The sequence below is a fragment of the Boleophthalmus pectinirostris genome, unplaced genomic scaffold (assembly GCF_026225935.1).
Source record: "Boleophthalmus pectinirostris isolate CB_2022bp ecotype Guang Dong unplaced genomic scaffold, ASM2622593v1 HiC_scaffold_7, whole genome shotgun sequence".
In the NCBI taxonomy this organism is placed as follows: domain Eukaryota; kingdom Metazoa; phylum Chordata; class Actinopteri; order Gobiiformes; family Gobiidae; genus Boleophthalmus; species Boleophthalmus pectinirostris.
In genome coordinates, this window is record NW_026571473.1 from 18268570 (window position 1) to 18280924 (window position 12355).

At 39.1% G+C, this 12355-nt stretch overlaps 2 protein-coding genes across 2 annotated transcripts in view; both read left to right on the plus strand.

Annotated features, from left to right (window-relative positions):
- agbl4 (AGBL carboxypeptidase 4) overlaps nt 1–188 on the plus strand; it is a 212131-nt gene extending 211943 nt beyond the window's left edge. Inside the window, exon 13 of the mRNA XM_020924661.2 lies at nt 80–188. Within this exon, the coding sequence (XP_020780320.2) occupies nt 80–161 (82 nt within the window). The 3' untranslated portion in view covers nt 162–188. The remainder of the gene's footprint in view (nt 1–79) is intronic.
- Nucleotides 189–1506: 1318 nt separating this feature from the next.
- On the plus strand, nt 1507–12260 carry spata6 (spermatogenesis associated 6). Its single transcript, XM_055164435.1, has 11 exons — nt 1507–1643; nt 2523–2660; nt 2902–2950; nt 3075–3116; nt 3213–3337; nt 4543–4620; nt 6410–6841; nt 9832–9946; nt 10084–10124; nt 10480–10625; nt 11895–12260. The coding sequence occupies exons 1-11, from the start codon at nt 1566–1568 to the stop codon at nt 11992–11994; spliced, it is 1344 nt and encodes a 447-aa protein (XP_055020410.1). The 5' UTR covers nt 1507–1565; the 3' UTR covers nt 11995–12260.
- Nucleotides 12261–12355: the final 95 nt, after the last annotated feature.

Here is a 12355-nt window from a genome sequence, read left to right on the forward strand (position 1 = left end):
GTACATGTACACTACTGTGTTGACTAAAAGAATCTTGCACAACTTCACTCACACTTTGTATTAATGTTTTTGTTTCCAGTCCTGAACCAATCTCCCCAAAGGGCAACGTTGTCGGCCGGGAGTCCACTGACAGAGAGAGAGAGAAGACTTTCAAAAACTAGACAGACACAGACTGAGCTTGTATCAAAATTCAAAGCACCGTGGCAGGAGGATCCTTCATACTTCATTGCCTCCTGAATCTCCACATCTCCTCGGCTATAAGGACTTATTTTCCCCGATTTGTAACAGTGCAACGGCTGGATTATAACCAGATGAAGTGTCCTCCTAGGTTGTTAAGTGACTATTAAATATGTGTTATTGAGCAAAAGAGGGGTCAGTGGTCATTCATTTTTATTATGTATTCTTGATTAGACAGTTTTCAGTTATACATTTTGAAGGAGATTTCATGTTTTTTTGTATTTAGTTTTGAGTGATAACATAACTGGATCATTTTCCATATTTTTCATTGTAAATATTGATCTAAAACAGATCCAAAATAGAGATGGGACATTTGGCTGTTGTTCAAAACTGCAGAGCTAATAGGTCCCTCTTCATTGTGGGATTTTATTGGAGCAAGAAATGGATTTTGATGTGTTTCTATTTTTGGAAAATGGCTATGTGACATTTATTAAAGTTACATTTCATTTTATTTACCTTTATTTAACCAGAAAGTCCCATTGTGATTGGTTTATAGGTAGCAGCCAAGACAATCAATAAGCAAAACAGGAAAATCACAAAATATCACATTATCCATTTGCATCTCTCAAGAAAAACACATACGTCTTGGTCACCGCAGTTTTTACAATTTTCTTGAATTTATCAAATGCCATTTTCAGGTTTCCAATTTCAGGTTTTTCTGTAAATTATTCCAAAACCAAGATTCCAAGGAAAAGGCAGATGTTTTCAGTACAGTGAAAAATAACTGGGAGGAGGAGCGAAGCCAGTAACTACCTGAGCTGATATTAAGGAGATGACAAAGGTAACCCGGACGTTTCCCCAGTATGACTTTGTGAATAAATATTCACCTTTTGTTTTGTTTCATTTTGTTTTTTGTTAGTTTTTTGTGCAATTGTTAGCGCTATCCAAAGAGTGCAGTGGTGAGTGAGAGACTTGGTGATAAACCTCAGTGATGCAGTGAGTTCAGTTTCTGCAGAGTGGAAGCACATGTACAGTATACCTCTGAGACTTAATCTTCCAAATAATCTCCACAAAGTATAGGGGGGATGTGGGTGGGGATAGGGGATATAATAGGTGAAAACTGAAAATTTCAGAGCACTCAAACCTCAAATGCGGGACAATACAAGATTACTCAAACATCATAATGCAGCTATGAAGAACATGATGAGGGAAGACCATACCATGGTTAAAAGCTCTTAAAAGCTAATTTTGCCAATGCGTCTTTGTTTTTAATTTCCTATTTTGGAGAGCGTTGTGATTGGCCAGTTATTGGTCACGTGTGCCGCATCCGGTGTCTCCACGCTGTTGTTGTTGCGCAGCTATGACAACGTCCTTCATTCAAAAGTTGGATGCCTTCAGAAAAGATGTCTCCGGCTAACGTACACAAGAGATCTCTCAAATGCACCGTGCTTTTGGAAATTCATTCAGTAGGTGCCTCTAATGTAGCCTGCTTGGTTATTGTTAAATGGATAAAAAACGCTAGCTAGCATCACAACAACGTAGCATCCTAGTTGGTAACTTCCCTCCTGTGGTGAACTAACGCCAGCGTATTCATTCTTGTTAAGAACTGTCACTCCTAATACCGACCATATGTTTGTTATTCTTCTTAACTAGCCACTTGAACTAATAATCTATAAACACGTGTTGCTGTAAGAAACTAATTCAACTTTACCCATTTTAAGAAATAAGTGGCATTTCACTTTGGGCGTGTCTTCTTTATTTCGCAGACTACAAACATTAGCTTTAACTTACCAGTAATCCTCTGAAGATCCATAACCAGCTCATACCAGTATAGTTACAAGTTTGTCATATCACAAAGGAATAATTATTTAAAAATATATATAATGGCCTACATATTTCAAACCATTTTGTTGATTACATGACTCGAGAAGTCCACTGTGAAATCTGCTCTATGCACCAGTTTCAGTCATGATTTTCTGCTGTAACATGGGAAACAAAGGAACAACCCAAATTTGACCTTCTGTTTGATTGAACAAATAATATGTATATTCTATTAATATTCTAAATAACTACATGTCACGAATGTTTGCTCTTTCGCACATTTTCAGTTATGGCTATACAGTATGTTAGTTAAAGATGGACTGTGTAACTTTTCTGGTGGAGGGCTTTTTCATATATTTCTAGTCTTAATAGAGATGTTAGCTTTGTCTGGAATGTTCCACAGTAGTGTATTAAACATATCTATCTCAGTGAAGGCGTGCAGGCCAAGTTACAAGTGACCCGGATCACAGTGAGAATGCCTGTTACTTTTTATTAACTTTCATTTGATTGTAACATACTTGTAGGTCACCTGCCCGGGGTCATTACTACAAAAGCAGAGTAACATCTACCTGAGTGTGTGCACCCTGGGCCAGTACCGAAAGACTGCATGTGTGCCCCCTGTGTTCCCACTGAGGTTTCACCAGAAAATGATCTTTGAGAAGGTGAGAATATTCTGTTCACATAAAGCTTCAACTGAAAGACTTATATGTCCAAATCTCATCTCTTTGGCCTAAGAGCTTTTGCTCTTTTTGAGTTATTTCTGTTTTCAACCTTGCAGAGTGTATCACCTGGTGTAAAATGCCTTTTACCCCTGGGAGAATGACAACATTAGATAGTGGGCCATTTGTCTTATCTTGTTATAGCTATTGATTTGTTTTGTCTGTTACCTCTTCTCTTTTCCAGATTTTCCCTGGTGTCGTTGACCCTGCTGATGTAGCTGACCTCCTAGAAGGTAAACGCTCCTCTGGGACTTGCTCCTCATTTCGTAGACCTGGATCTTTTGCAATGCAAGCTTATAGGCTATTAGCCGTGTTTCCGATCATTAGCTCATGCTTTATTTGTGCTCTCCCTCTTAGCTGACACCACATATTTTGAGCTGATTCAGATGGTCCCTCCAGGTACACGCTCTGATCATGCTGCCCATCTCATCTTTGCATTATACTTCTAAAACTGAGCTCAGTGATTGTTTGTATTTGTTTATCCTGTTTGTTCAGAGGGTGAGATCTTGGCGACCTTGGAAGAAAGCACCCGAGAGTTTTTATATCCAGGCCCAGAATTTAAATCCAGAGAAAACGCAGCCGAACAAGAAAAGCTGATGAAGAGGACACACTCCTTTCCTGTATGCTCTGGATTTGTACTTTCATTTTATGTCCCACAGTCCTCCTGAATGCAAACTCTGCAGTTTCAAAGTAATGTTGCAAACACAAGTACTTTCTGATATTAGTACCTCAAAGTTCTGGTTTTAGTTCAGCATCATCTTGTCACCAGTGTTGGGATGTAACTGAACACATGTGCAGAGAATGCATATTCTGAATACTAATGTTGAGTAACTGTATTCCAGTACAGTTATTTTTTCATTTGGTCATATTCAGAATGCAGTTACTTTTCTAAAAACAAAGAAATACTTGGCGGTACTTGATCACACAATTTAAGGTTAGGGTTTCAAATGATAAAAAATTTGTGAGAAAAACACAAAACACAGCTCTTGTAGTGAATACATGTGTGATTTTTCCTTCTCCAGTGAATGATAAGAAATGCATAACACACTGTGAAAAACATTTAAAATGTTTTTAAACCTATGTTGCATTTTTGCACTATAATTTAAATGTTTACTATATGTAAAAGTATTCAGACTACAGTACTCTGAATCAAAATACATTTAATTCACTATTCAGTAACTATATACATTTTCAAAGTATTCTTCCCATGTCTGATTGTCTCTCACAAAAGTCTTAGTATTTTGAAGTGCTTTATTTCTTAGCAGCTGTTCTTGTGCCTGTTTCCCTGATATACAGATATGCTATTGATATAAATTACACATCACATAGACATTATATTCTGTTGAGAAGATAGCCTTTCATTTGTAAAATTAGTGTCTTTCTCTCACACATACATTTACATACCTAACTTTTCTATCCTTGCACACTAAGTAATTGCCCCTTCATTATAAATATTTTTCTTTGCATTCTCCTCCTTCATTGTTTTGCCTCTATTGGCATTTGAGATGTTTCGTTATCCACCCCCTGTCCTCCCTAGACACAAACTGGCATATTTAAATATCTTTAAACACTGCTCCTCTCACCATTGCTTTTATGTGTTTGTGTTTGAGGCCCACATAGCAATTTAGATGTCTTATTCCAAATGCCATATTATTTAAACATCACTGGAGCCTTTTCTCTACTGCAATTTGTTTTTCTCAAGCCAGGCGTAGATTGGAGATTTGTGGTTGTAAATTGGGCATCCAGGCAGCGCTGTTGTCTGTACTTTTGTCTTTATCTCCAAGTTAAAGGTGTTGTGATGTGACTATTGTCTGTCAACCTTCAGGGAATCTCCCCCAAGGTGGAGTTTTCCAGCACATCAGTCATTCAGGACAGCGGCGCAGAAGACAGCTGGCCCTCGCCTGTAAGTGCGTACTTTTATTACATCTAATAGGCCTGTCCAAAGCAAATCCGTGCAGCGTATTTGCTAAGACTTCTGTTTGTACTTGGTTTATCTAAGTTGTCCATTGCTCATCTGGGCAGCACTCACATTTTGTCGTCTTAATAAATGATTTTTGATGTTTGTTTATGGCTTCCTGGAAAAGCTTAGTCAAAATCAAAACGTTTGGGATCCATCACAGCGGCTCTCATAAGTCAAGTGTGTTTTTCAGGCGCTCTGTCAGTTTCAATGTCTTTGAAGCTCAGAGCCACCCTCACAGCTGCAGTATAAACCGCCGCAGTGAATAAACCACAGCTACAACAGTGAAAACCTCTTAAGGCGTCTAATGAGTGGTATCAGTCCCCATCACTTCCTCCATACGTACCACCCTCTATTGTTGCCATGGCTACTGTGTGTCCATTCGGGCACAGATTCAAGGGTATCTGCTCTCCTTGTGAATGTAATTACGAGGAGGCAGATCTGTGACGCTGATAGCACAACCTTTATCACTTTCTTACTGGCTGCAAGTCTGGCACAAAACCAGTTTTACCTCGGCTCCTTAGTCTGACCTTGTGCTGCACAGCTGGACAAAATCACAGAGAGGTTTCATGGCATTGTTTGTAATAATCCCATTTATGTGTTATTTCCATGTTATGGTGAGGTATGTCACTTAAAAGGCATCAAAGAGGCATCCATCACACAGTGGTGGGAATGTTGTGCCAAACACCCTGCAATTTCCCAGGTGCTGCTTCCAAAGCTAAGCTATTTGTTTAAATAGGATGTCATTGACAACGAAGCAGATTGTCAGACTCGGCCTGGCCCCGGGGGGCGTCTGGATCAGAGCACTGCTGTTGCTGTCACAAAAGAAAATTTCTCCATTTTCTCTCCTAATGGATCCTCAGCATTGGAATTTCCTTGACTGCCTTCCCACTCATCTGACAAGCCGTCCCACTCTAATCGAGAGATGGACAAATGCCACAAAACCAGCGATATCTTTTGATTAATATATTATATTATTCATTATATTATAATTCAGCGTTCAGTTTGTCCATGGGCCATCATTGCCTCATCAGAGAAGCCTTTATCTCCATTACAACTGAAGAAGTGACAGTTCTCAGGACAAAGAAGTGACAGAGGTCAGAGATGACATTATTTTAGGGCAAAGAATATCTTCATAAATTCTATTAAATGAAGTATTACTCAAACGGCAACCCTAATGAAGATTTATTCATCATTTAGTTTCTCTTAAAAAATGTTTTAATGCCACAATTTCCCTAATTAGCTTTTAGATTATCTTTGTTTTACAGCCAGGTAATGCCTCTTTATCTTATTAGACTGGAGATGGCCATCAAATGCAATTAACATTTTATCTTAACTTATTTATCCCCAGTTGGCATTACCCACAGGAAGTGGGATATTGCTTTTGTAGAATGATGTTAGTGGCCATTAGAGTTATTGGAGTGATTCTGCCGAGGTTGTCTCCATGGCAGTGCACAGACAGGCAGAGCTGCTGTTGTCGTAACACTTAAGCTGAATGATTTAGCTAATGGTTTAATGCTTGTGTCCAGGGAGAACATGTCTGAATCAAGAGTGAGAGCAGCTGCCTTAATAGCTAAAATGGCTGACTCTTCTATAAATGAACAAGCGCGCGGTCTATGGAGAGATGTGAACTGCTGAGGCAAAGCTTGTGCGTTGCCTTTACATGCAGCCCTGTGACTTTGAAGTGTCTGAACAATATATTAACATTTTACTCTTTTCATTTTCTCGTTCCCAGAGCAAATGTTCTCCGCTGAGAGCGTCTCTGTCCCCAGGCATTATGGGAAAAATGTCTTCATCTTCCCAGCCACTTTGTCACTCCGACTGGCAAACTCCCACAAGCCATGACGGGAACTCTGGCTGTTTGAAAACAGAAAAGCAAATGCAACATACAAAGGCTAAGATGTTCTCTGACTCCACAAAGTCCACATCTGTCTGCTCTCCTCCCCTGTCCCCATCAAAACAACAGCAGAAGAAACTCGCTAGTGAAGAGGGGCGGGTGGGCTTTGGCTACCTTCAGCCCACAGTCTCCTCCAGGGCCCGGGCGCTGTCTCCCTACACGCACCGTAGGATGTGCCAGCTCTCAGATGAAACCAGTCAGAGACTCAGCCACCTCCAGCTCGGGCCTCATCTCTTTAAGAAGATCGCCAACAATCCACCACCTTTCTCAGTATGTACCTCTGTCTTAGGGTTGTCAGAAGTATGGAAAATCAGATACAGATTGATACTAAAACTAGGATTGACCAAATAATAGAACTGAACAAAAATAGAACAAAATTTGATCTTTCCTGAAGAGTTTTAAAGTTAGACACATCACAATATATTAAAATAACAACAAGCAAGATTATAAATGGTAATAATAAATAAAAAAATAACAAGGGACTGGTGTCAAATAAGACATAATTATATAAATGTATATGTAAAAGTAAAAATTAAATATTGAAAGACAGAAATTTAGTCCCGGTTATACAAATATATCTCATCTATATACAAGAGGTCATAAGGAGAAACAGTGCAAAGTTGAAATAATGATTGACATGACATTGGGTGAGTTGTACGGTTATAAAATCAGATTCTGATCGATATTAAAACTAGGAGTCTTAACTGTCATGTGACTAAGTAATGATACTGGACAAAAATAGGACAAAATTCGACTTTTCCTGAACAGTTGTATAATGATCAGGGCAACATAAATAAAGTACTATTGTTTTGTAATGAACATTTCAGTTTACAGTTTCAAATATATATGGTTATATGTTTGGGGGTTTTTTTGTTTTTTTTTACTGTCCTATCGAAATCAGTATCAAGAAGCCAAAAGATGATAACAGTGGTGAGTCTAAAATGGTCCATGATAACTAGATGAGGCATTTCTTCATATTTTATCTAAGACCGGTCAAATAAGGTTGCAGAGTTTCTGTACATTGGCCATTTTAGAGAAATTGCTTTCCTGAGCGAAATCAATATAATCAAGTAACTTAAAGGGCAGCTATTTTCTGATCTATGTTATAATGTTGTTTCTTTATCAAAAAAACATACTTGGACTTGTGTTTTGTTTCATTCACACATAATTAACACAAAAATATCCAGCCTATTTAGAATGAGTTTTAGATTTAGACTGAGTTCTTCTCTCAAACTGAAAACACTCTGTCCCACCTTATGATGCCATGTAGTAATACAGGAAGTGCTCTACTGTGTTTTTAAACTCCATTCATCTTCACTATATGAATGATTTCAGCCCTAGAATTACTGATCTCTACTGAACTAAAGGTAAAAGGAGCTGTTAACTTCAACACTTTATGAAGTCACAAGGTGCAGTAGACAGAGTATGTTTTTGATGAGGTAAAAACATTCTAACAAGGCTTAAAGCTCAGAAGAGTAAATTTTGTGTAATATAGGACTTTTGTAAGAATACTATAGATTGATATCAATGCCAAATCAAGTTGGTTCAGTTGAACCTTTTTCAAACGTTAATGCCATTGCCACCAAGAGTGATAATACTGTGCATGAGGTTTAAATATACTGACATGCTGTGAAGTAGCGTAGGCTTTTAACAAGAGAGAAAAATAAACAATCTAGAAACATGAAAGTAAGAAAACATTATTCTTATAACCTGGGCTGTTAATGGCTTTTGACATCTTGAAAATACTGAGTGTACACTGTATTATGGCTTATTATTCTCACCAAGGGGTTCTAGATCCGCCTTAATAGTGTGAGGCCTGTAGTTAGATTGCTACACTGTTATTTATTAACACTTTAATTATAGCTGTATCACTCCAACAGAGGATTTGCATATAAAAGGCAGTGGATTTTCTGATCTCAGAGCCTGGGGGAACATACGGACAAGCACAGCCTAGTTTTTCACTGGCCGCCCTCACCGCCTCCCCCTGGTTTTGTCTTTTATTTATATCAAATCCAATTCAGACCTATGAACATCAAACCCACTTGCCATGCATTATTAAAACTGATTAGGTTGTGCGTTGTTTGTTTATGGCACACCAAAAGAAGTTCACCAGTCTACAATGGGCATATTACTACAGAACAGCCTGTTTTCCCACTTTTCCTGAGGGACTATAATGTTGACAATTAACCCTGGTAATTGAGAGTCAAGCCGCAATTAACAAATAGATACGTAATGAAATAGCATGGCCTCATGGTGAATGCATTATCAATGAAAGATTGAAAGCCCCAACTCAGAATGTGTTCTGTTGGGAAGTACTAATAACAACAGGTTTAAGTAAAATTAGTATTATATAAATATAATTATATAAGCACATCATTTATTTTCACATTAATCTAATGTAGAACCATGTATCTTTTCTGGTGGAGGGCCTGACGCCTGCTTGTCTCAAAAGGCATGTTATTGCTTTGCCTAGAACACAGGTGTCAAACATGCGGCCCGGGGGCCAGATCCGGCCCTCCAAGACCTTTAATCTGGCCCTCGGCTAATTTTCTACTAAAATATTTTAATTCTATTTTTTATTAAAATATTGTTAATTTTCTGCAGTGCTGAGCATTGCAGCGTCTCTGTACGTGGCCCCTCCCACCAGAGCAGCACAAATGAAGACTTGTCTCTTTCCAAATGCTCTTAAAGGACGATTGTTTTGACTGTTGACCGTGACACGCTCATCAGAAAAATGTCAAAAATGAGAAAAGTGGAGCCGAGTGCAGGATTTAGCAAGAAAAATTTACTTATTCCTATTTATACAAGTTAATGTTAAACAAGTTCATATTAAAACATTGTGTTGAAATTGTATTTTTCTTAAAGTTTCAGGTTGTTCATAATATTATAATATTTTGTAAAAGAAAGAGTTCATCAATTAAAAAAGATTTCTGTAATAGATTTGTGTTTCTCTGCACAAATATTTGAACTTATTGTTATTTTTGGGGTTTATATGCCATGAGTTTTCTGATCCGCCCCCTTTGGGATCAAAGTTGGTTGGATGCGGCCCCCAGACCAAAATGAGTTTGACACCCCTGGCCTAGAATGTTCCTCTGTATGAGATTAAGCATATCTACTTTTCATTGAATTACACGTGTTCTTATTGTCTCAAAACAAGTAAACAGAAGAGGGCTCCTGCTTGTCGCCATGAAAACAGATTTAAGGCCATACTGTGGAACCTTCTAGGTTACTAACTACTAACTGTTGTGTGTGTTTGGCAGGTCCCTTTGTCCATGAACACCTCTCTGCTGGAGCCCTCTTCATCCTCTCCTCATGATGGACAACATCATGGCACCGTGCATCAGGGCTCCATCAGCTTTACAGAGGAGCACACAGGTAGGATTTGTGTGCTCCTTCAGCTTCATGCTTTTTAGAAACTGTAATATTCTTTGGCGTGTTTTCATAAATACAAAGTCAACTGTATTAAAATGCAATTAGGCCAATTTTTGCTTTTGCTTTGTTTGCCCTTGTAGATGTGTCTCTCCTGGGGAGTTACAGACCGCGTGCAGACAGAGTAAGTCATTTCACAGAGCTATTTTCGAGGTTTATCTGAATAAAAGTGTAATAGTGTAAGTACAGAGAGAGTAAAGTGCTGAAAACCTCCACAGCCCAGTGTCCTTGTCGCTTCAAAGCAAAGCATTTAGACATAATTAAAACCAGACTGTGACTGGTGGCACAGATGTTGGGATAATATAATCCAATATCACATTCAATAACAGCCACATTAATAAGTTAACTGGAGCCTGCTTTTGTAAAATTATGACCTTAATATTTTCAGTTCATAAACATCTGTAGTTAAGGACAGTTTTTAAAATAACATGAACTAAGAGCTGTTTTCTTCACTCTCTTTTCTTTGTTGCACTTTTCAGATGAAGTGGAGTCATGTGAGGACCCAGTCTTCTCCTGGGACCTCCTCCAGACACAAGGCTCACCCCAAAAGCCCAGCCGAGGCCCGTCTGAATGTGTCAGGGTCCCTAAGCACCCCAGCAGCTCCATGCAGTTCTCTAAAGGAGAGGTACAGGCTTTAAGCAACAGTGTGTAGTATTGTGTGTAAGATTCTACTCTTTCATAAAACCGTACACTTTAACTTCTATGAGCTTTTGGGAAATGAACAAAAGAGAAACCGATAAAGGCCTTTTGTATCAGGACCAGCGTTCTATAGGCGCTTTCCCATGCACATCTGATCCTTAATTTTGATCACAGCCGACAGCCAGGATGAATTCCCCTCCACCTTTTAAATTACACAGGCTGATGTCTTGTCATGTTTGTTCATTACTGAGAGCGGAGGCAGAGTGAAGGGAAAACAAAGAGTAAAATGGTATTGATTTGTGTTTGAGCTGGAGTCTGATGCATTTGACCCGATGCGCGCTTTAATACATTCAGAGAGACCTTGTCATCGATCATGGCAGCTGTGAGCTGAACACACCAATGGGAGCGATGTTCCGTTGTGTTTGTTTGTAGCTGCTCCCTTTCCTCTGCTCTGTCCATAAGTAAACATTAAAATCAATAGACAATCTTAAACCGCAAAGTAAATTGTAGGAAATGAATGATACTTTTCTCACAATTGAAAACGCGACAAGAGTTGCAGGGCAGGAGATTACGCGTGGCCTGTGTAGATTCCCTCGGACATGGAGAGGGGCACGTCTCCCCTCGCTCCTCTGATGTACAAAGAAAATGATAGATGCCAGTGGCTGCGTTTGGCCCCTAAGCCCCACAGTCCCAGTCTATTCATGTGCCTGGATGATTTGTCCTTGATGACTTTTAGAAGCAGGTAGTAGCTTTATCTGATTAGATGAAACCTCAGTTCACAGCGCTGGGCCCAGGCAGCACTCTGTTACACCCTCACAGTCCACAAATAAATGTGATCCAGACGCAATACTGAAACTTATTACACCTCACTTCTGTCTGTCCATCAGAGAAACTTATTTCCTAAAGGTCTGGGGCAAGCCAGCAAACATGCTCATCTAGTACTGTTGGACTGTGAAACTCCAGCTGTAATATTACTTTTGACACATTGCATAAAGTCCAACATAAAGAAAATGTTATTTATACAACCATGTAATCTAAAACGCTGTCGCCCAAAAGATGCATGCAGATTAAGTTGAAGCCTGCTTATGTTAGAGCACAGACTAGTGGACATAGTGAAGACCTGCAACTAACAAATAAGAATAAAAACAGTGTCTTTTTATTTTTGTCTGAATGATTTGTGTTAAATTGTTATAATCATTTTATTTTTTATCATTACATCTTGAAGTTACATCTTAGTTTTATATTTTTTCCTCAGATTTCAGGCCCTTGAGCCAAGTCCATCATACAGTGAGCAGATTCACAGACGGGTTCAGAGGATCCTTCAGACTCACAAAGCATCATCAGGTCACCTCTGACCTCTGACATGATGGAAACTGTACTCTATAATTATAGTGCCAAGCCTGTGTGGTATTCACTTAAAAAGTTACTATGCTGCTTTTAACATGAATGGTTTGTTCCAGTGCATTAAGAGCAGCACCTTCTCCCCCCGTCGGTGAAACCAAACAGAGACATCGTCAAATTTCTCCAAAGCCATGTGTGAAATTGGATGGAGAACAGAGCTTTGGCGTTGTGTGTGGGAAGAGGAGATGGTGGATGTAAGCTGCAGCTGTTAAGAGCTCATCTCTACAACACAAAAGACTAGGAGGAGGCCCAGAGCCACCGCTGAGAGCCAGCGGTTACAAAAGACTGAGGAGATTTACAGATGAGGAAGGAAGT

Coding starts and splice junctions, on each gene's coding strand:
- spata6 (XM_055164435.1), top strand. CDS start 1,566: ATGCCTTCAGAAAAGATGTCTCCGGCTAACGTACACAAGAGATCTCTC. Junction 3,117..3,212: donor GATTCAGATGGTCCCTCCAG/GTACACGCTCTG, acceptor CTGTTTGTTCAG/AGGGTGAGATCTTGGCGACC. Junction 10,125..10,479: donor ACAGACCGCGTGCAGACAGA/GTAAGTCATTTC, acceptor TGCACTTTTCAG/ATGAAGTGGAGTCATGTGAG.